Below are 24,602 nucleotides of genomic sequence, written 5' to 3'. Positions count from 1 at the left end.
GACAGCTAGGAACCGTGATGCCCCTCTATAAAACACAATGTTCTATCTCACAAAGCACTGCTTTACAAACTCATTCTCAATGTATAGCATATCTACACAGTACTTGTAAAAGGGAAACCTTGGGTTAAACTGAATGGGGTATATCGGCTAGTTCATCTATACTACCATTTAGTAGTGTTCAGTAAGTGTTCAGTGATAGTAGGTCCACTATCACCGCAATGTTGTTTACAAGTCTGTTGTGAGAAGACCTGGTAACGCCAACCATGGTGTTCTCGATTCCCAGGATAGAATTTCTGTTATCCTGATTCGTCTCTTATTAATGTATAATTAGCTAGTGTAAATAGCTCGTCAACGGTGACAGTTTTCGGTTGGGGTTTGGTAAGTATTTGGGTGACATGAAAGGGACGGTGCCACACACACTCTGCCTCGCTCCAGTGCTAATGAGACGTGGCAGGGCAGATAATTAGCTAACCACTCACAGTATACTCTTAATCTTCACCCATCACCTCCCCTATTACCACCAGCCAGGCCCTGTGTGTATTAGTGTGTGTGTGTACGTGCGTGGGTGTCATGCATTGTTTGTGTGTGCGCGTGTGAGCATTGTGCGTCTCTGAGTGTGTGTGCACCCATGCATGTGTGTGTATATTCATCTACCAGTCTCTGTCTAGGAGTTTCTAGGCTATGCTCCCACTAAGCTCCCTCTCCCCTGGGCTCATGTTAACAGAACTAGAGAGGACAAGCAGACAGTGCAGCCAGCCCAATTATAGGAGCACTATGCATGAAGCATGCTGAGGCTTCTACTGGGATTCACTAAACGCTGAGGGTCTACTGGGAGAGACTGGCGTCTGGAACTCTTAGACTGAGTCAGTGGGGAGGAGAAGAGAAGAGAGCAGAGGAGAGTTGAAGAGAGCTGAGGAGAAGAGAGCTGAGGAGAGGAGAGCTAAGGAGAAGAGAGGAGAGTTGAGGAGAGGAGAGCTGAGGAGAAGAGAGGAGAGGAGAGCTGAGGAGAGGAGAGGAGAGCTGAGGAGAAGAGAGGAGAGGAGAGCTGAGGAGAAGAGAGGAGAGCTGAGGAGAGTTGAGGAGAGGAGAGTTGAGGAGAGGAGAGCTGAGGAGAAGAAAGGGGAGGAGAGCAGAGGAGAGGAGAGCTGAGGAGGAGAGAGGAGAGTTGAGGAGAGCTGAGGAGAGGAGAGGAGAGCTGAGGAGAACTGAGGAGAAGAGAGGAGAGCTGGGTGCGTGCTTAGCCCCCTCCTGTACTCCCTGTTCACCCAAGTCTAGCTTGGCCACGCGGACTCCAACACCATCATTAACGACACAACGGTGGTAAGGCCTCCTGCCTATAGGCTGTCTCACCGACAACGATGAGACAGCCTATAGGCAGGAGGCCAGGGACCTGGCAGTGTGGTGCCAGGATAACAAACTCTCCCTCAACGTGAGCAAGACAAAGGAGATGATTGTGGACTACAGGAAAAGGAGGGCCGAACACGCCCCCATTAACATCAAAGGGGCTGTAGTGGAGCGGGTCGAGAGTTACCTTGGTGTCCACATCACCAACAAACTATCATGGTCCAAACATACCACGACAGTCATGAAGAGGGCACGACAAAACCTATTCCCCCTCAGGAGACTGAAAAGATTTGGCATGGGTCCCCAGATCCTCAAAAAGTTCTACAGCTGCACCATCGAGAGCATCCTGACCGGTTGCATCACCGCCTGGTGTGGCAACTGCTCGGCATCCAACCATTAGGCGCTACAAAGGGTAGCGTGTAAGGCCCAGTACAACACTGGGGCCAAGCTTCCATCCATCCAGCACCTATATACTAGGCGGTGTCAGAGGAAGGCCCAAAAAAGACTCCAGTGACCCAAGTCAAAGACTGTTACCACACGGCAAGCGTTACCGGAGCTCCAAGTTTAGGTCCAAGAGCTACTACCACCAAGCCATAAGACTGCTGAACAATCATTCAAATGGCCGCCAGGACTATTTACATTGACCCCCCCCCCCCCCATTTGTTTTTACACTGCTGCTACTCACTGTTTATTATCTATGCATAGTCACTTTACCCCGACCTACATGTACAAATGAGCTGGACTAACCTGTACCCCTGCACATTGACCAGGTCACCCCTGTATATAGCCTCGTTATTGTTATTTTATTGTGTTACTTTTTTTTCTTTGTAAATATTTTCTCAAAGCATTTACTTAAAACTGCATTGTTGGTTAAGGGCTTGTAAGTAAGCATTTCACCTGTTGCATTCGGCATACGTGATTCGGCATACGTGAACTTAAATTTGACTAATAAAACTTCAAAGTTGAGAGACAGAGTGAAGGAAACCATGTCTTCAACTTCTCTCACACATATAGGTCCACCATGGCTGATACCTGTCACTCCCTTCTCATCTCTTCCTGCCCTTCCCATCCTTCCCCCCAGAGCTCCAGACCAGTGGTCTACCTGCCTGCTCTTCACCATGCTCCAAGCCCCAGGAGAGGTGTGGAGAGAGGGGGTTAACCATCCTCATCTACACCTGTCTAGCCTCTCCTTGCCTGACCTCCCAGACAGCACAGAGGTGGATGGTAATGTGACACTGAGACTGTTCACCTGAGCAGTTCCAAATCCCTCTCTCCCCTCCTCACCCCCCCTCACCTCTCCTCATCCCCCCTCATTCCTCATCCCCCCTCATTCCTCCTCCCACCTCATTCCTCCTCCTTCCCCTCATCACCTCCTCCTTCCCCTCTCCTCATCCCCCCTCATTCCTCATCCCCCCTCATTCCTCCTCCTTCCCCTCTCCTCATCCCCTCTCATCCCTCCTCCTTCCCCTCTCCTCATCCCCCTCCTTCCACTCTCCTCATCCCCCTCCTTCCCCTCTCCTCATCCCCCTCATTCCTCCTCCTTCCCCTCTCCTCATCCCCCTCCTTCCCCTCTCCTCATCCCTCCTCATCCCCCCTCCTTCCCCTCTCCTCATCCCCCTCATTCCTCCTCCTTCCCCTCTCCTCATCCCCCCTCATTCCCCTCTCCTCATCCCCCCTCATTCCCCTCTCCTAATCCCTCCTCCTTCCCCTCTCCTCATCCCCCTCCTTCCCTCTCCTCATCCCCCCTCATTCCTCCTCCTTCCCCTCTCCTCATCCCCCCTCATTCCTCCTCCTTCCACTCTCCTCATCCCCCTCCTTCCCCTCTCCTCATCCCCCTCCTTCCCCTCTCCTCATCCCCCCTCATCCCCCTCATTCCACTCTCCTCATCCCCCCTCATTCCTCCTCCTTCCACTTTCCTCATCCCCCTCTCCAAATCCCCCCTGTGTGTGTGTGTGTGTGTGTGTGTGTGTGTGTGTGTGTGTGTGTGTGTGTGTGTGTGTGTGTGTGTATAGATTCATATGAAGACAGCTGCATAAAAGACTGCATACTTACACTTAGACCTGGCAGACCTTGAAGACCCGTATCGCCCTGTGGGAGAGAGACACTGTTGTTTTTTTATTGTTGAACTCATTAGTCATTCATCAATTTATTGACTCTTATATGGATCTTTCCTCAGCACCTATCATACACAACGTATAGTACAACACGGAACGTCAACAGTGACTCCTATATGGATCTTTCCTCAGCACCTATCATACACAGAGTATAGTACAACACGGAACGTCAACAGTGACTCTTATATGGATCTTTCCTCAGCACCTATCATACACAGAGTATAGTACAACACGGAACGTCAACAGTGACTCTTATATGGATCTTTCCTCAGCACCTATCATACACAGAGTATAGTACAACACGGAACGTCAACAGTGACTCTTATATGGATCTTTCCTCAGCACCTATCATACACAGAGTATAGTACAACACGGAACGTCAACAGTGACTCTTATATGGATCTTTCCTCAGCACCTATCATACACAGAGTATAGTACAACACGGAACGTCAACAGTGACTCTTATATGGATCTTTCCTCAGCACCTATCATACACAGAGTATAGTACAACACGGAACGTCAACAGTGACTCTTATATGGATCTTTCCTCAGCACCTATCATACACAGAGTATAGTACAACACGGAACGTCAACAGTGACTCTTATATGGATCTTTCCTCAGCACCTATCATACACACAGTATAGTACAACACGGAACGTCAACAGTGACTCTTATATGGATCTTTCCTCAGCATCTATCATACACAGAGTATAGTACAACACGAAACGTCAAAAGTGACTCTTATATGGATCTTTCCTCAGCACCTATCATACACAGAGTGTAGTACAACACGAAACGTCAAAAGTGACTCTTATATGGATCTTTCCTCAGCATCTATCATACACAGAGTATAGTACAACACGAAACGTCAAAAGTGACTCTTATATGGATCTTTCCTCAGCACCTATCATACACAGAGTATAGTACAACACGGAACGTCAACAGTGACTCTTATATGGATCTTTCCTCAGCACCTATCATACACAGAGTATAGTACAACACAGAACGTCAACAGTGACTCTTATATGGATCTTTCCTCAGCACCTATCATACACAGAGTATAGTACAACACGGAACGTCAACAGTGACTCTTATATGGATCTTTCCTCAGCACCTATCATACACAACGTATAGTACAACACGGAACGTCAACAGTGACTCTTATATGGATCTTTCCTCAGCACCTATCATACACAGAGTATAGTTCAACACGGAACGTCAAGAGTGACTCTTATATGGATCTTTCCTCAGCACCTATCATACACAACGTATAGTACAACACGGAACGTCAACAGTGACTCTTATATGGATCTTTCCTCAGCACCTATCATACACAGAGTATAGTACAACACGGAACGTCAACAGTGACTCTTATATGGATCTTTCCTCAGCACCTATCATACACAACGTATAGTACAACACGGAACGTCAACAGTGACTCTTATATGGATCTTTCCTCAGCACCTATCATAGACAACGTATAGTACAACACGGAACGTCAACAGTGACTCTTATATGGATCTTTCCTCAGCACCTATCATACACAGAGTATAGTACAACACGAAACGTCAACAGTGACTCTTATATGGATCTTTCCTCAGCACCTATCATACACAGAGTATAGTACAACACGAAACGTCAACAGTGACTCTTATATGGATCTTTCCTCAGCACCTATCATACACAGAGTATAGTACAACACGAAACGTCAACAGTGACTCTTATATGGATCTTTCCTCAGCACCTATCATACACAGAGTATAGTACAACACGGAACGTCAACAGTGACTCTTATATGGATCTTTCCTCAGCACCTATCATACACAGAGTATAGTACAACACGGAACGTCAACAGTGACTCTTATATGGATCTTTCCTCAGCACCTATCATACACAGAGTATAGTACAACACGGAACGTCAACAGTGACTCTTATATGGATCTTTCCTCAGCACCTATCATACACAGAGTATAGTACAACACGGAACGTCAACAGTGACTCTTATATGGATCTTTCCTCAGCACCTATCATACACACAGTATAGTACAACACGGAACGTCAACAGTGACTCTTATATGGATCTTTCCTCAGCACCTATCATACACAGAGTATAGTACAACACGAAACGTCAACAGTGACTCTTATATGGATCTTTCCTCAGCACCTATCATACACAGAGTATAGTACAACACGGAACGTCAACAGTGACTCTTATATGGATCTTTCCTCAGCACCTATCATACACAGAGTATAGTACAACACGGAACGTCAACAGTGACTCTTATATGGATCTTTCCTCAGCACCTATCATACACAGAGTGTAGTACAACACGGAACGTCAACAGTGACTCTTATATGGATCTTTCCTCAGCACCTATCATACACAACGTATAGTACAACACGGAACGTCAACAGTGACTCTTATATGGATCTTTCCTCAGCACCTATCATACACAGAGTATAGTTCAACACGGAACGTCAAGAGTGACTCTTATATGGATCTTTCCTCAGCACCTATCATACACAACGTATAGTACAACACGGAACGTCAACAGTGACTCTTATATGGATCTTTCCTCAGCACCTATCATACACAGAGTATAGTACAACACGGAACGTCAACAGTGACTCTTATATGGATCTTTCCTCAGCACCTATCATACACAACGTATAGTACAACACGGAACGTCAACAGTGACTCTTATATGGATCTTTCCTCAGCACCTATCATACACAACGTATAGTACAACACGGAACGTCAACAGTGACTCTTATATGGATCTTTCCTCAGCACCTATCATACACAGAGTATAGTACAACACGAAACGTCAACAGTGACTCTTATATGGATCTTTCCTCAGCACCTATCATACACAGAGAATAGTACAACACGAAACGTCAACAGTGACTCTTATATGGATCTTTCCTCAGCACCTATCATACACAGAGTATAGTACAACACGAAACGTCAACAGTGACTCTTATATGGATCTTTCCTCAGCACCTATCATACACAGAGTATAGTACAACACGGAACGTCAACAGTGACTCTTATATGGATCTTTCCTCAGCACCTATCATACACAGAGTATAGTACAACACGGAACGTCAACAGTGACTCTTATATGGATTTTTCCTCAGCACCTATCATACACAGAGTATAGTACAACACGGAACGTCAACAGTGACTCTTATATGGATCTTTCCTCAGCACCTATCATACACAGAGTATAGTACAACACGGAACGTCAACAGTGACTCTTATATGGATCTTTCCTCAGCACCTATCATACACAACGTATAGTACAACACGAAACGTCAACAGTGACTCTTATATGGATCTTTCCTCAGCACCTATCATACACAGAGTATAGTACAACACGAAACGTCAACAGTGACTCTTATATGGATCTTTCCTCAGCACCTATCATACACAGAGTATAGTACAACACGGAACGTCAACAGTGACTCTTATATGGATCTTTCCTCAGCACCTATCATACACAACGTATAGTACAACACGGAACGTCAACAGTGACTCTTATATGGATCTTTCCTCAGCACCTATCATACACAGAGTATAGTACAACACGGAACGTCAACAGTGACTCTTATATGGATCTTTCCTCAGCACCTATCATACACAACGTATAGTACAACACGGAACGTCAAGTGATACACATTCAGACGATTCATTTTGAAAGGAAAGGAATTGCTGGTATTCAATCATTCTCTTAGACTATAAATACTGGCAGAGATTATTACTACTCTAAATAAATGTCTGAAGAAGTTACCTCCACGTCGAGCCAAGCGGCGGTACTTGCGGGAGGGCTTGTGCATGCAGAGCTTTAAAGGTCAGTCAAAATAAACAGCACCTTGTGTTACCTTAACCCATTTAGCTGTGTGTGTGTGTGTGTTGTCCACCACAGCTGGGTTCATATACTATTTCACATCATTTCAAAAACATTATCTGGGCTTGATTGAGCTTGCCTGGCAAAGCAGAACTAAAGAAATAGTTGCAAATAGTATCAGGAACCGATATCTGGTCTTCATACCACATGACATCCTATTCCCTAGGAACCTACTGTATGTCTGGTGTGCTGTCCATCCTATTCCCTAGGAACCTACTGTATGTCTGGTGTGCTGTCCACCCTATTCCCTAGGAACCTACTGTATGTCTGGTGTGCTGTCCACCCTATTCCCTAGGAACTTACTGTATGTCTGGTGTGCTGTCCATCCTATTTCCTAGGAACCTACTGTATGTCTGGTGTGCTGTCCATCCTATTCCCTAGGAACCTACTGTATGTCTGGTGTGCTGTCCATCCTATTCCCTAGGAACCTACTGTATGTCTGGTGTGCTGTCCATCCTATTCCCTAGGAACCTACTGTATGTCTGGTGTGCTGTCCATCCTATTCCCTAGGAACCTACTGTATGTCTGGTGTGCTGTCCATCCTATTCCCTAGGAACCTACTGTATGTCTGGTGTGCTGTCCATCCTATTCCCTAGGAACCTACTGTATGTCTGGTGTGCTGTCCATCCTATTCCCTAGGAACCTACTGTATGTCTGGTGTGCTGTCCATCCTATTCCCTAGGAACCTACTGTATGTCTGGTGTGCTGTCCATCCTATTCCCTAGGAACCTACTGTATGTCTGGTGTGCTGTCCATCCTATTCCCTAGGAACCTACTGTATGTCTGGTGTGCTGTCCATCCTATTCCCTAGGAACCTACTGTATGTCTGGTGTGCTGTCCATCCTATTCCCTAGGAACCTATGTCTGGTGTGCTGTCCATCCTATTCCCTAGGAACCTACTGTATGTCTGGTGTGCTGTCCATCCTATTCCCTAGGAACCTACTGTATGTCTGGTGTGCTGTCCGTCCTATTCCCTAGGAACCTATGTCTGGTGTGCTGTCCATCCTATTCCCTAGGAACCTATGTCTGGTGTGCTGTCCATCCTATTCCCTAGGAACCCAGGATGATCTATTCCCTAGGAACCTATGATGATATGATCTGGAAAGTTGAGATTATTTATGACTGATTAGTTATTCATGACCATTTTGGTTGTATTCACAGTTGTCACCCAAAATAATCACATTTGCCCCTCCCTCCGATAGCTCTACTATTCCTATCAAATAGTTGGGAACATGTATGGAGTATACAACTGTCTATCTTTCTCTACTGTTGACTCTCTGTTAGTCAGCACCTGGCCTACTGTTGACTCTCTGTTAGTCAGCACCTAGCCTACAGTTTACTGTCTGTTAGTCAGCACCTAGCCTACTGTTTACTGTCTGTTAGTCAGAACCTAGCCTACAGTTTACTGTCTGTTAGTCAGCACCTGGCCTACAGTTTACTGTCTGTTAGTCAGAAACTAGCCTACAGTTTACTGTCTGTTAGTCAGAACCTAGCCTACAGTTTACTGTCTGTTAGTCAGAAACTAGCCTACAGTTTACTGTCTGTTAGTCAGAAACTAGCCTACAGTTTACTGTCTGTTAGTCAGAACCTAGCCTACAGTTTACTGTCTGTTAGTCAGCACCTAGCCTACAGTTTACTGTCTGTTAGTCAGAACCTAGCCTACAGTTTACTGTCTGTTAGTCAGAACCTAGCCTACAGTTTACTGTCTGTTAGTCAGCACCTGGCCTACTGTTGACTCTCCGTTAGTCAGCCCCTAGCCTACAGTTTACTGTCTGTTAGTCAGCACCTAGCCTACAGTTTACTGTCTGTTAGTCAGAAACTAGCCTACAGTTTACTGTCTGTTAGTCAGCCCCTAGCCTACAGTTTACTGTCTGTTATTCAGCCCCTCTATAAAACAGTTTGGGGTGTGCATCAGCTCATGCTATTTACTAATGTTTAAAACCAAACCATAGACGAGGAGTATGACTTACTTGATCACCTTTGGGGCCAATAGGACCTGAGTCTCCTTTCAAACCCTGGGAACAAACAAATACTTCAGACACCTTTATGTTGTCAATAAAGATCAAAGACAGACACCTTTCTGTTGTCAATAAAGATCAAAGACAGACACCTTTCTGTTGTCAATAAAGAACAAATACATCAGACACCTTTCTGTTGTCAATAAAGAACAAATACATGAGACACCTTTCTGTTGTCAATAAAGAACAAAGACATTAGGCACCTTTATGTTGTCAATAAAGAACAAAGACATTTTTCCAGTCAGAACCTAGCCTATAGTTGACTCTCCATTAGTCAGCACCTAGCCTACAGTTTACTCTCTGTTAGTCAGAACCTAGCCTATAGTTGACTCTCCGTTAGTCAGCACCCAGGACTCCTCAGAGCCTGGTTCCTCTCTACCAGGTACAACCAGAAGAGGACTGGCCACCCCTCAGAGCCTGGTTCCTCTCTAGGTTTCTTCCTAGGTTCCTTCCTTTCCAGAGAGTTTTCCTATCCACTGTGCTTCTACATCTGCATTGCTTGATCTTTGGGGTTTTAGGCTGTGTTTCTGTATAAGGACTTTGTGACAAATGCTGATGCTCTACATTAAATGCTCTACATTATATTGGTATCGAACATGTCACCCTCCCTAGGAGAGGGGGTGACCTCAACAATGTATTGTTAAAATGAGAGGCTGCTTGGATCTTTAATTTAAAGACCCTTGCTCCCTTCGGTCTCAACGTAGACTTTGATCTGAAGCCATTCTTGTGATTATTGTGATTGTGCCATTGTAAATGTTTGTAGGCTTATGTAGCCAAATTGTATCTGTGATGGTATGCTATCCATTTGTTTTTTTATATGCTATTATATCTGAGAATTAACCAATGATATCAGGCCACACCCGGCCATGATTACAGACACGTGTGTCTTTTGACACTCTATAAACGAGTCACCCAGCAGTGTTCGTCATTCTACCCTGATGAAGACCGTTTGTCTGTGGAAACGTTGGACATAAATATTATTGCATCTGAGCTCCCTGAGTGTGCGGCTCTCCTTGATTCTCTAAATATGAAAAATGGCCAAACTCTCTAAATATATTTCTCTGGGCTTCAAGTTCAATGGTAAACCTGTAATCCAGAGGCGTAAGAAAAGCACACCTATTTAGGCGAGGTGCTGGCTAGCGGAGTGGAACACTTGAAAAATAGTGTTCTAATCCTAGACAGTCAGTTAGATTGTTTCAATATTCCCCATGTTATGTAATGTGAACAGGAACTAACATGGCTGTCATAGGATTCTGTAGTGTCATGTAAATGCTTCATAATGCAGATGACTCAATGTCCCACCTTTGGTCTGGCCTACATGATGAACTGTCAGTCACATAGTATACTGTAATAATACCCATTCTGTCCAACGGCTTGTTTTTCACATCATGTACGATAGATAGATGCTGATGTTAAAACTTAGCTTTGTCATCAGACATGTGTTGTGTTATAATAGATAACACATTTGAGCCCAATTTCATCATCTGATTTCATTTGGACTTTAACACATTACAGTAAAGTAGACTTTGGAAGAAGTCAGAATAGCACATTTAACCAAGCATAGTTCACTAGACATAATAAACTAATGGACACTATATCAATATTACTGCACGAAAACTAGCCAGCTGGCTAAATCTCTACATTTACAGAAATGTTCATTGATGTGCTTTGTCCCAGTCACATAAATACACACATAAATAAATCTATACAGGAAAGCTATTGATTGTACAGTATTAGAAACCGTTGAGACCATACCAGACAGCTATTGATTGAACAGTATAAGAAACCGTTGAGACCATACCAGACAGCTATTGATTGTACAGTATTAGAAACCGTTGAGACCATACCAGACAGCTATTGATTGTACAGTATTAGAAACCGTTGAGACCATACCAGACAGCTATTGATTGTACTGCATAAGAAACCGTTGAGACCATACCAGACAGCTATTGATTGTACTGCATAAGAAACCGTTGAGACCATACCAGACAGCTATTGATTGTACAGTATTAGAAACCGTTGAGACCATACCAGACAGCTATTGATTGTACAGTATAAGAAACCGTTGAGACCATACCAGACAGCTATTGATTGTACAGTATAAGAAACCGTTGAGACCATACCAGACAGCTATTGATTGTACAGTATTAGAAACCGTTGAGAACATACCAGAAAGCTATTGATTGTACAGTATTAGAAACCGTTGAGACCATACCAGACAGCTATTGATTGTACTGCATAAGAAACCGTTGAGACCATACCAGACAGCTATTGATTGTACAGTATAAGAAACCGTTGAGACCATACCAGACAGCTATTGATTGTACAGTATAAGAAACCGTTGAGACCATACCAGACAGCTATTGATTGTACAGTATTAGAAACCGTTGAGACCATACCAGACAGCTATTGATTGTACAGCATAAGAAACCGTTGAGACCATACCAGACAGCTATTGATTGTACAGTATTAGAAACCGTTGAGACCATACCAGACAGCTATTGATTGTACAGTATTAGAAACCGTTGAGACCATACCAGACAGCTATTGATTGTACTGCATAAGAAACCGTTGAGACCATACCAGACAGCTATTGATTGTACTGCATAAGAAACCGTTGAGACCATACCAGACAGCTATTGATTGTACAGTATAAGAAACCGTTGAGACCATACCAGACAGCTATTGATTGTACAGCATAAGAAACCGTTGAGACCATACCAGACAGCTATTGATTGTACAGTATTAGAAACCGTTGAGACCATACCAGACAGCTATTGATTGTACAGTATTAGAAACCGTTGAGACCATACCAGACAGCTATTGATTGTACTGCATAAGAAACCGTTGAGACCATACCAGACAGCTATTGATTGTACAGTATAAGAAACCGTTGAGACCATACCAGACAGCTATTGATTGTACAGTATAAGAAACCGTTGAGACCATACCAGACAGCTATTGATTGTACAGTATAAGAAACCGTTGAGACCATACCAGACAGCTAATGATTGTACTGTATAAGAAACCGTTGAGACCATACCAGACAGCTATTGATTGTACAGTATTAGAAACCGTTGAGACCATACCAGACAGCTATTGATTGTACAGTATAAGAAACCGTTGAGACCATACCAGACAGCTATTGATTGTACAGTATAAGACACTGTTGAGACCATACCAGACAGCTATTGATTGTACAGTATAAGAAACTGTTGAGACCATACCAGACAGCTATTGATTGTACAGTATTAGAAACCGTTGAGACCATACCAGACAGCTATTGATTGTACAGTATTAGAAACCGTTGAGAACATACCAGAAAGCTATTGATTGTACAGTATTAGAAACCGTTGAGACCATACCAGACAGCTATTGATTGTACTGCATAAGAAACCGTTGAGACCATACCAGACAGCTATTGATTGTACAGTATTAGAAACCGTTGAGACCATACCAGACAGCTATTGATTGTACAGTATAAGAAACCGTTGAGACCATACCAGACAGCTATTGATTGTACAGTATTAGAAACCGTTGAGACCATACCAGACAGCTATTGATTGTACTGTATAAGAAACCGTTGAGACCATACCAGACAGCTATTGATTGTACTGCATAAGAAACCGTTGAGACCATACCAGACAGCTATTGATTGTACAGTATAAGAAACCGTTGAGACCATACCAGACAGCTATTGATTGTACAGTATTAGAAACCGTTGAGACCATACCAGACAGCTATTGATTGTACAGTATAAGAAACCGTTGAGACCATACCAGACAGCTATTGATTGTACAGTATAAGACACTGTTGAGACCATACCAGACAGCTATTGATTGTACAGTATAAGAAACTGTTGAGACCATACCAGACAGCTATTGATTGTACAGTATTAGAAACCGTTGAGACCATACCAGACAGCTATTGATTGTACTGTATAAGAAACTGTTGAGACCATACCAGACAGCTATTGATTGTACTGTATAAGAAACTGTTGAGACCATACCAGACAGCTATTGATTGTACAGTATTAGAAACCGTTGAGACTATACCAGACAGCTATTGATTGTCCTGCATAAGAAACCGTTGAGACCATACCAGACAGCTATTGATTGTACTGTATAAGAAACCGTTGAGACCATACCAGACAGCTATTGATTGTACAGTATAAGAAACCGTTGAGACCATACCAGACAGCTATTGATTGTACTGTATAAGAAACCGTTGAGACCATACCAGACAGCTATTGATTGTACAGTATAAGAAACCGTTGAGACCATACCAGACAGCTATTGATTGTACAGTATAAGAAACCGTTGAGACCATACCAGACAGCTATTGATTGTACTGTATAAGAAACCGTTGAGACCATACCAGACAGCTATTGATTGTACAGTATAAGAAACCGTTGAGACCATACCAGACAGCTATTGATTGTACAGTATAAGAAACCGTTGAGACCATACCAGACAGCTATTGATTGTACAGTATTAGAAACCGTTGAGTCCATACCAGACAGCTATTGATTGTACAGTATTAGAAACTGTTGAGACCATACCAGACAGCTATTGATTGTACAGTATTAGAAACCGTTGAGACCATACCAGACAGCTATTGATTGTACTGCATAAGAAACCGTTGAGACCATACCAGACAGCTATTGATTGTACAGTATTAGAAACCGTTGAGACCATACCAGACAGCTATTGATTGTACAGTATTAGAAACCGTTGAGACCATACCAGACAGCTATTGATTGTACAGTATTAGAAACCGTTGAGACCATACCAGACAGCTATTGATTGTACAGTATAAGAAATCGTTGAGACCATACCAGACAGCTATTGATTGTACAGTATTAGAAACCGTTGAGACCATACCAGACAGCTATTGATTGTACAGTATAAGAAACCGTTGAGACCATACCAGACAGCTATTGATTGTACAGTATTAGAAACCGTTGAGTCCATACCAGACAGCTATTGATTGTACTGTATAAGAAACCGTTGAGACCATACCAGACAGCTATTGATTGTACAGTATTAGAAACCGTTGAGACCATACCAGACAGCTATTGATTGTACAGTATTAGAAACCGTTGAGACCATACCAGACAGCTATTGATTGTACAGTATTAGAAACCGTTGAGACCATACCAGACAGCTTCATCATGTATAGCCGCCACACATAAAAAAGCTCTGACTGCAGAAAAAAAAGCACATCAATGAACATTTCTGTAAATGTGAGAGATTTAGCCAGCTGGCTAGTTTTCGTGCAGTAATATTGATATAGTGTCCATTAGTTTATTATGTGTTTTAATGTACATTCAGCGGCGTTGACTTAGTAATAGTTGACTTTGCCAATAGTAATATAAATCGCCCAGAGCCATTTTAATGTCAGATCAACATCCTCTACTGGTATAGAACTGAGTGTCAGTTTCCCATCTGCAGGTCTGGATCGATATTTATGATGCAGGAACATATTCATGATAAACTGATCCGAACATCCGCTTAGATATATGGCATTCTATAGGTTTATAGTGGTATTCTATAGGTTTATAGTGGTATTCTATAGGTTTATAGTGGTATTATATAGGTTTATAGTTGCATTCTATAGGTTTATAGTGGCATTCTATAGGTTTATAGTGGCATTCTATAGGTTTATAGTGGCATTCTATAGGTTTATAGTGATATTCTATAGGTTTATAGTGATATTCTATAGGTTTATAGTGGCATTCTATAGGTTTATAGTGGCATTCTATAGGTTTATAGTGGTACTCTATAGGTTTATAGTAGTATTCTATAGGTTTATAGTGGTATTCTATAGGTTTATAGTTGCATTCTATAGGTTTATAGTGGCATTCTATAGGTTTATAGTGGCATTCTATAGGTTTATAGTGATATTCTATAGGTTTATAGTGATATTCTATAGGTTTATAGTGGCATTCTATAGGTTTATAGTGGCATTCTATAGGTTTATAGTGGTATTCTATAGGTTTATCGTGGTATTCTATAGGTTTATAGTTGTAATCTATAGGTTTATAGTTATAGTGGTATTCTATAGGTTTATAGTTATAGTGGTATTCTACAGGTTTATAGTGGTATTCTATAGGTTTATAGTTATAGTGGTATTCTATAGGTTTATAGTTATAGTGGTATTCTATAGGTTTATAGTGGTATTCTATAAGTTTATAGTGGTGTTGTATAGGTTAATAGTGATGGTGGTATTCTATAGGTTTATAGTGGTATTCTATAGGTGTATAGTTATGGTGGTATTCTATAGGTTTATAGTTATGGTGGTATTCTATAGATTTATAGAGGTATTCTATAGGTTTATAGTGGTATTATATAGGTTTATAGTGATGGTGGTATTCTATAGGTTTATAGTGGTATTCCATAGGTTTATAGTGGTATGCTATAGGTTTATAGTGATGGTGGTATTCTATAGCTTAAAAGTGATGGTGGTATTCTATAGGTTTATAGTGGTATTCTATAGGTTTACAGTGGTATTCTATAGGTGTATAGCTATGGTGGTATTCTATAGGTTAATAGTGATGGTGGTATTCTGTAGGTTTATAGTGGTATTCTATAGGTTAATAGTGATGGTGGTATTCTATAGGTTTATAGTGGCATTCTATAGGTTTATAGTGGCATTCTATAGGTTTATAGTGGCATTCTATAGGTTTATAGTGATATTCTATAGGTTTATAGTGATATTCTATAGGTTTATAGTGGCATTCTATAGGTTTATAGTGGCATTCTATAGGTTTATAGTGGTATTCTATAGGTTTATCGTGGTATTCTATAGGTTTATAGTTGTAATCTACAGGTTTATAGTTATAGTGGTTCTATAGGTTTATAGTTATAGTGGTATTCTACAGGTTTATAGTGGTATTCTATAGGTTTATAGTTATAGTGGTATTCTATAGGTTTATAGTTATAGTGGTATTCTATAGGTTTATAGTTATAGTGGTATTCTATGGGTTTATAGTTATAGTGTTATTCTATAGGTTTATAGTGGTATTCTATACGTTTATAGTGGTGTTGTATAGGTTAATAGTGATGGTGGTATTCTATAGGTTTATAGTGGTATTCTATAGGTGTATAGTTATGGTGGTATTCTATAGGTTTATAGTTATGGTGGTATTCTATAGATTTATAGAGGTATTCTATAGGTTTATAGTGGTATTATATAGGTTTATAGTGATGGTGGTATTCTATAGGTTTATAGTGGTATTCCATAGGTTTATAGTGGTATGCTATAGGTTTATAGTGATGGTGGTATTCTATAGCTTAAAAGTGATGGTGGTATTCTATAGGTTTATAGTGGTATTCTATAGGTTTACAGTGGTATTCTATAGGTGTATAGCTATGGTGGTATTCTATAGGTTAATAGTGATGGTGGTATTCTGTAGTTTTCTAGTGGTATTCTATAGGTTAATAGTGATGGTGGTATTCTATAGGTGTATTGTTATGGTGGTATTCTATAGGTTTGTAGTGGTATTCTATAGGTTTATAGTGGTATTCTATAGGTGTATAGTTTAGGTGGTATTCTATAGGTTTATAGTGGTATTCTATAGGTTAATAGTTATGGTGGTATTCTATAGGTTTATAGTGGTATTCTATAGGTATTCTATAGGTTTATAGTTATGGTGGTATTCTATAGGTTTATAGTGGTATTCTATAGGTTCATAGTAGTATTGTATAGGTGTATAGTTATTGTGGTATTCTATAGGTTAATAGTGATGGTGGTATTCTATAGGTTTATAATGGTATTCTATAGGTTAATAGTGATGGAGGCATTCTATAGGTTTATAGTGGTATTCTATGGTATTCTATAGGTTTATAGTTATGGTGGCATTCTATAGGTTAATAGTGATGTTGGTATTCTATAGGTTTATAGTGGTTGTCTATATGTTCATAGTGATGGTGGTATTCTATAGGTTTATCGTGGTATTCTATAGGTTAATATTGATGGTGATATTATATAGGTTTATAGTGGTATTCTATTGGTGTATAGTTATGGTGGTATTCTATAGGTTTATAGTGGTATTCTATAGGTTAATAGTGATGGTGGTATTCTATAGGTTTATAGTGACATTCTATAGGTGTATAGTTTAGGTGGTATTCTATAGGTTTATAGTGGTATTCTATAGGTTTATAGTGGTATTTTATAGGTATTCTATAGGTTTATAGTTATGGTGGTATTCTATAGGTTTATAGTTATGGTGGTATTCTATAGGTTTATAGTGGTATTCTATAGGTATTCTATAGGTTTATAGTTATGGTGGTATTCTATAGGTTTATAGTGGTATTCTATAGGTTCATAGTAGTATTCTATAGGTGTATAGTTATTGTGGTATTCTATAGGTTAATAGTGATGGTGGTATTCTATAGGTTTATAATGGTATTCTATAGGTTAATAGTGATGGGGGCATTCTATAGGTTTATAGTGGTATTCTATAGGTTAATAGTGATAGTGGTATTCTATAGGTTTATAGTGACATTCTATAGGTGTATAGTTTAGGTGGTATTCTATAGGTTTATAGTGGTATTCTATAGGTTTATAGTGGTATTTTATAGGTATTCTATAGGTTTATAGTTATGGTGGTATTCTATAGGTTTATAGTTATGGTGGTATTCTATAGGTTTATAGTGGTATTCTATAGGTATTCTATAGGTTTATAGTTATGGTGGTATTCTATAGGTTTATAGTGGTATTCTATAGGTTCATAGTAGTATTCTATAGGTGTATAGTTATTGTGGTATTCTATAGGTTAATAGTGATGGTGGTATTCTATAGGTTTATAATGGTATTCTATAGGTTAATAGTGATGGGGGCATTCCATAGGTTTATAGTGGTATTCTAAGGTATTCTATAGGTTTATAGTTATGGTGGCATTCTATAGGTTAATAGTGATGGTGGTATTCTATAGGTTTATAGTGGTTGTCTATATGTTTATAGTGGTATTCTATAGGTTTATAGTGATGGTGGTATTCTATAGGTTTATCGTGGTATTCTATAGGTTAATAGTGATGGTGATATTATATAGGTTTATAGTGGTATTCTATCGGTGTATAGTTATGGTGGTATTCTATAGGTTAATAGTGATGGTTGTATTCTATAGGTTTATACTGGTATTCTATAGGTTTATAGTGGTATTCTATAGGTTTATCGTGGTATTCTATAGGTTTATAGTTGTAATCTACAGGTTTATAGTTATAGTGGTTCTATAGGTTTATAGTTATAGTGGTATTCTACAGGTTTATAGTGGTATTCTATAGGTTTATAGTTATAGTGGTATTCTATAGGTTTATAGTTATAGTGGTATTCTATAGGTTTATAGTTATAGTGGTATTCTATGGGTTTATAGTTATAGTGTTATTCTATAGGTTTATAGTGGTATTCTATACGTTTATAGTGGTGTTGTATAGGTTAATAGTGATGGTGGTATTCTATAGGTTTATAGTGGTATTCTATAGGTGTATAGTTATGGTGGTATTCTATAGGTTTATAGTTATGGTGGTATTCTATAGATTTATAGAGGTATTCTATAGGTTTATAGTGGTATTATATAGGTTTATAGTGATGGTGGTATTCTATAGCTTTATAGTGGTATTCCATAGGTTTATAGTGGTATGCTATAGGTTTATAGTGATGGTGGTATTCTATAGCTTAAAAGTGATGGTGGTATTCTATAGGTTTATCGTGGTATTCTATAGGTTAATAGTGATGGTGATATTATATAGGTTTATAGTGGTATTCTATCGGTGTATAGTTATGGTGGTATTCTATAGGTTAATAGTGATGGTTGTATTCTATAGGTTTATACTGGTATTCTATAGGTTTATAGTGGTATTCTATAGGTTCATAGTAGTATTGTATAGGTGTATAGTTATTGTGGTATTCTATAGGTTAATAGTGATGGTGGTATTCTATAGGTTTATAATGGTATTCTATAGGTTAATAGTGATGGAGGCATTCTATAGGTTTATAGTGGTATTCTATGGTATTCTATAGGTTTATAGTTATGGTGGCATTCTATAGGTTAATAGTGATGTTGGTATTCTATAGGTTTATATTGGTTGTCTATATGTTCATAGTGATGGTGGTATTCTATAGGTTTATCGTGGTATTCTATAGGTTAATATTGATGGTGATATTATATAGGTTTATAGTGGTATTCTATTGGTGTATAGTTATGGTGGTATTCTATAGGTTTATAGTGGTATTCTATAGGTTAATAGTGATGGTGGTATTCTATAGGTTTATAGTGACATTCTATAGGTGTATAGTTTAGGTGGTATTCTATAGGTTTATAGTGGTATTCTATAGGTTTATAGTGGTATTTTATAGGTATTCTATAGGTTTATAGTTATGGTGGTATTCTATAGGTTTATAGTTATGGTGGTATTCTATAGGTTTATAGTGGTATTCTATAGGTATTCTATAGGTTTATAGTTATGGTGGTATTCTATAGGTTTATAGTGGTATTCTATAGGTTCATAGTAGTATTCTATAGGTGTATAGTTATTGTGGTATTCTATAGGTTAATAGTGATGGTGGTATTCTATAGGTTTATAATGGTATTCTATAGGTTAATAGTGATGGGGGCATTCTATAGGTTTATAGTGGTATTCTATAGGTTAATAGTGATAGTGGTATTCTATAGGTTTATAGTGACATTCTATAGGTGTATAGTTTAGGTGGTATTCTATAGGTTTATAGTGGTATTCTATAGGTTTATAGTGGTATTTTATAGGTATTCTATAGGTTTATAGTTATGGTGGTATTCTATAGGTTTATAGTTATGGTGGTATTCTATAGGTTTATAGTGGTATTCTATAGGTATTCTATAGGTTTATAGTTATGGTGGTATTCTATAGGTTTATAGTGGTATTCTATAGGTTCATAGTAGTATTCTATAGGTGTATAGTTATTGTGGTATTCTATAGGTTAATAGTGATGGTGGTATTCTATAGGTTTATAATGGTATTCTATAGGTTAATAGTGATGGGGGCATTCCATAGGTTTATAGTGGTATTCTAAGGTATTCTATAGGTTTATAGTTATGGTGGCATTCTATAGGTTAATAGTGATGGTGGTATTCTATAGGTTTATAGTGGTTGTCTATATGTTTATAGTGGTATTCTATAGGTTTATAGTGATGGTGGTATTCTATAGGTTTATCGTGGTATTCTATAGGTTAATAGTGATGGTGATATTATATAGGTTTATAGTGGTATTCTATCGGTGTATAGTTATGGTGGTATTCTATAGGTTAATAGTGATGGTTGTATTCTATAGGTTTATACTGGTATTCTATAGGTTTATAGTGGTATTCTATAGGTATTATATAGGTCTATAGTTATGGTGGTATTCTATAGGTTAATAGTGATGGTGGTATCCTATAGGTTTATAGTGGTTTTCTATAGGTTTATAGTGGTATTCTATAGGTTTTTAGTGGTATTCTATAGATTTATAGTGATGGTGATTTTCTACAGGTTAATAGTGATGGTGGTATTCTATAGGTTTATAGTGGTATTCTATAGGTGTATAGTTATGGTGGTATTCATAGGTTTAGCGTTATAGTGGTATTCTATAGGCTTATAGCGATGGTGGTATTCTATAGGTTAATAGTGATGGTGGTATTCTATAGGTTAACAGTGATGGTGGTATTCTATAGGTTTATAGTGGTATTCTATAGGTGTATAGTTATGGTGGTATTCATAGGTTTAGCGTTATAGTGGTATTCTATAGGCTTATAGCGATGGTGGTATTCTATAGGTTAATAGTGATGGTGGTATTCTATAGGTTAACAGTGATGGTGGTATTCTATAGGTTTATAGTGGTATTCTATAGGTTTATAGTGATGGTGGTATTCTATAGGTTAATAGTGATGGTGGTATTCTAGAGGTTTATAGTTATAGTGGTATTCTATAGGTGTCACGCCCTGAACATAGAGAGATTTTTATTCTCTATGTTGGTTAGGTTGGGGTGTGACTAGGGTGGGCATCTAGGTGATTATATTTCTATGTTGGCCTTGTATGGTTCCCAATCAGAGGCAGCTGTTTAAGGTTGTCTCTGTTTGGTGATCATATTTAGGCTGCCATTTCCCCTTTGTGCTTTGTGGGATCAAGTCTAGGTATAGTTGCCTGCAAGCAGTACTTTGAGCTTCACCTTTCTTTCTTTCTTTTTTTCGCTTTATTGTTTTTGTTCTTTGAGTTTCTCTTCCCAATAAAAGGATGGAAACATACCACACTGCATCTTGGTCCACTCCTTATAACGATCGTGACAATAGGTTTATAGTTACGGTATTCTATAGGTTAATAGTTAAGGTAGAAAACATTTCGACACTTGATCATGTACTGATCTCATAAACCATTCAAATAATCTAGACCATAAACCAGGTTATCAACACCATATGGTGTGTCAAGGGATTTTTCTCATCACAGTACCTGATCTGACCATGGATTGAACAGAATGTGTTTAGTTTGAAGTGAATTAAACTGTGTGGTAACAGACTAGAACCATGCACTGTGAGGGACATTTAAAAAAAAAAAAAAACTTTTTTTAACTAGGCAAGTTAGTTAAAAACAAATGCTTACTTGCAATTACGGCCTACACCGGCCAAACCCGGACGACGCTGGGCCAGTTGTGCGCCGCCCTGTGGGACTCACAATCATGGCCGGTTGTGATACATCCTGGATTTAAAAGCCCCATTTCCACTGGATGGGATAGCCCTGGTTATTTAAATTATTTATTTCTAGGGAGAAGTTTCATACACCCACTAAAGCCAGTGGACCCCTGGAAGACTAGCTGTCGTCATGGCATCAGCTAATGGTACCTCTTCAGCAAATGCAGACATCTGGACCGAGTACAATACTCACTCAATTATTGCACAAATGTTAAGGGTTCAGAATGAGAAAAAACATTCTGAATAGGTATTTACATTTGTTCTGATTCCACTGTCCAAATATCCTCCTACATGTTTTAACTCGCTGTATTCAACCTACTGTATAGATCCATCCTGGCACAGTTCACCACCTGTAAGACCCGGGTTCAAAAACTATTTGAATCATACTTTATCTGGGCTTGATTGAGCTTGCCTGTCTTACTGGACCAGTAGGATAGTCTCAAACTGCAAACACCGCCCTCTGGCACTCCAGACAGGTTAGAGCAAACTTATAAATTGTTTTAAAGATTTCAAATAGTATTTGAACCCAGGTCTGCTACTTAACACTGTGGTGGTATGAAGGAACAAAATAGAGAAGGTAGTGAGTGGGCTGACACTGAGGCCACTTCTAAATGATGTATGTTGTTGATCTTTAGAGAAAGGTCCCCTCTCTCCCTCTCTGCTGTCTGCTGAAGATAATGATGTCTTTAGGGAGAGAGTGAACCTTTTCCTCCCTTTTACTCTCCCTTAATTTTCCTCTGATTCCCTCTCTTCCCTCCTCTGTCCCGTCTCCCTCAGAGTAACCCAGTTAGAAAGAGATGCAGAGAGGGATCGGAGAAGAGAGAGGCGGAGGCTGGACCTTTTTCCTTCCCTGTCCTGTCTCCCTAAGATCAGACCAGTAAAGACCATGATATCTCTGCCTCCTTGCTTAGAGGCTGGGGCTCAGACCACATATCTAGATAGGAGGAGAGAGAGAGAGTGAGACGGAGAGACAATTCTTGTTAGCCTCTGCTCAGTGCTCTTGGGCCTTGTGACAGGCAGGCAGGGAGGGATGGGAGGCTTTGAGTCTTCGCACTAGCACTGACTCTAGCGCTGACTCTAGCGCTGACTCTAGCGCTGACTTTAGGGTTTACAGTTGGTTACATTGGTTACATATCACCAGGCAAAGTCAATGCCTAGTATTTGAAATGATTTCAAGTAGTATTTGAACCCAGGTCTACTCTGCTCAGTCTCTCTCCTCTCTGTCTCTTCAGCAGCAGCACAGTGTGAGACACTACAGGGAGCTGTGTACGCTAGCCTTGCTAATTACACACGGCGCTGTGCCTCCCTCGCTCAGACAGCGCCCAGGCCACAATACCTACACACACATACCTACACACACCCACACACGTGGCACTGCGCCTTCCTCGCTCCCACAGCGCCCAGGCCACAATACCTACACACACATACCTACACACACCCACACACGTGGCACTGCGCCTTCCTCGCTCCCACAGCGCCCAGGCCACAATACCTACACACATATACCTACACACACATACCTACACACACATACCTACACACACATACCTACACACATGGCACTGTGACTCCTTCGCTCCGACAGCGCCCGGGCTACAACACACACACGCACACACCTACATACACCCACACACGTGGCACTGCGCCTCCCTCGCTCCGACAGCGCCCAGGCCACAACACACACACAGCACTGCGCCTCCCTCGCTCTGACAGCACCCAGGCCACAACACACACACAGCACTGCGCCTCCCTCGCTCTGACAGTGCCCAGGCCACAACACACACACAGCCCTGTGCTTTCCTCGCTCCGACAGCGCCCAGGCCACAACACACACACAGCACTGCGCCTCCCTCGCTCCGACAGCGCCCAGGCCACAACAACACAATCTGGCAGCTCCCCAGTACACACTCTACATCTACCGCTTCAGCTAGCAAATAAACAGAGGGGAGGGGGAGAGAGAGACAGAGGGGGATGGAAGAAGGGAGGGGAGAGTGAGGGAGATTGTGGGGAGGGAGAAGTGGGGCTAGAGAGAGAGTAGGGGAGAGAGAGAGAGAGAGAGAGGGGGAGAGAGTGAGAGACAGAGAGAGAGAGCAGCAGAGGAGAGAGAGAGAGAGAGAGAGTAGCAGGGGAATTTCTCAAGACAGCAGACTAATTATGTTTACTTACTTGCTGCCTGAGTCCCAAATGGCACCCTATTCGCTTTATTGTGCTCTGGTCTAAAGTAGTGCACTATATAGGGAATAGGGTCCCATTTATGGTGCAGACTCTGCCACTTTCTAACCAGAGTGGCTGCCTGGCTGGCGGTAATGGCACTTTACTTTAGACAAGAAGGGTGAAGTTTTGTCATGTGTGGAGAGACTAAGAGATGCACCGTTAGAGTTACAGTAAGGGGTTTGTCTTGTCTGTTGTGACTGCGTTCCTAATGGCACCCTGTTCCCCACATAGTGCCCTACTTTGACTAGAGCCCTATGGGCCCTGGTCAACCCTACTGGCCCTGGTCAAAAGTAGTGCACT

General features: G+C 40.6%; 1 protein-coding gene across 1 annotated transcript in view; it reads right to left on the bottom strand.

The window, feature by feature from the left end:
- The window catches only part of LOC135528674 (short-chain collagen C4-like), a 117,456-nt gene that overhangs the window by 78,682 nt on the left and 14,172 nt on the right, over positions 1-24,602 (bottom strand). Inside the window, exons 5-6 of the mRNA XM_064957789.1 lie at positions 9,341-9,385; positions 3,397-3,432 (exon numbers count right to left, since the gene is read on the bottom strand). Of these exons, the coding sequence (XP_064813861.1) occupies positions 3,397-3,432; positions 9,341-9,385 (81 nt within the window). The remainder of the gene's footprint in view (positions 1-3,396; positions 3,433-9,340; positions 9,386-24,602) is intronic.

The sequence above is a fragment of the Oncorhynchus masou genome, unplaced genomic scaffold (assembly GCF_036934945.1).
Source record: "Oncorhynchus masou masou isolate Uvic2021 unplaced genomic scaffold, UVic_Omas_1.1 unplaced_scaffold_1009, whole genome shotgun sequence".
NCBI classification, from domain to species: domain Eukaryota; kingdom Metazoa; phylum Chordata; class Actinopteri; order Salmoniformes; family Salmonidae; genus Oncorhynchus; species Oncorhynchus masou.
This window is presented reverse-complemented; position numbering and strand designations above follow the sequence as displayed.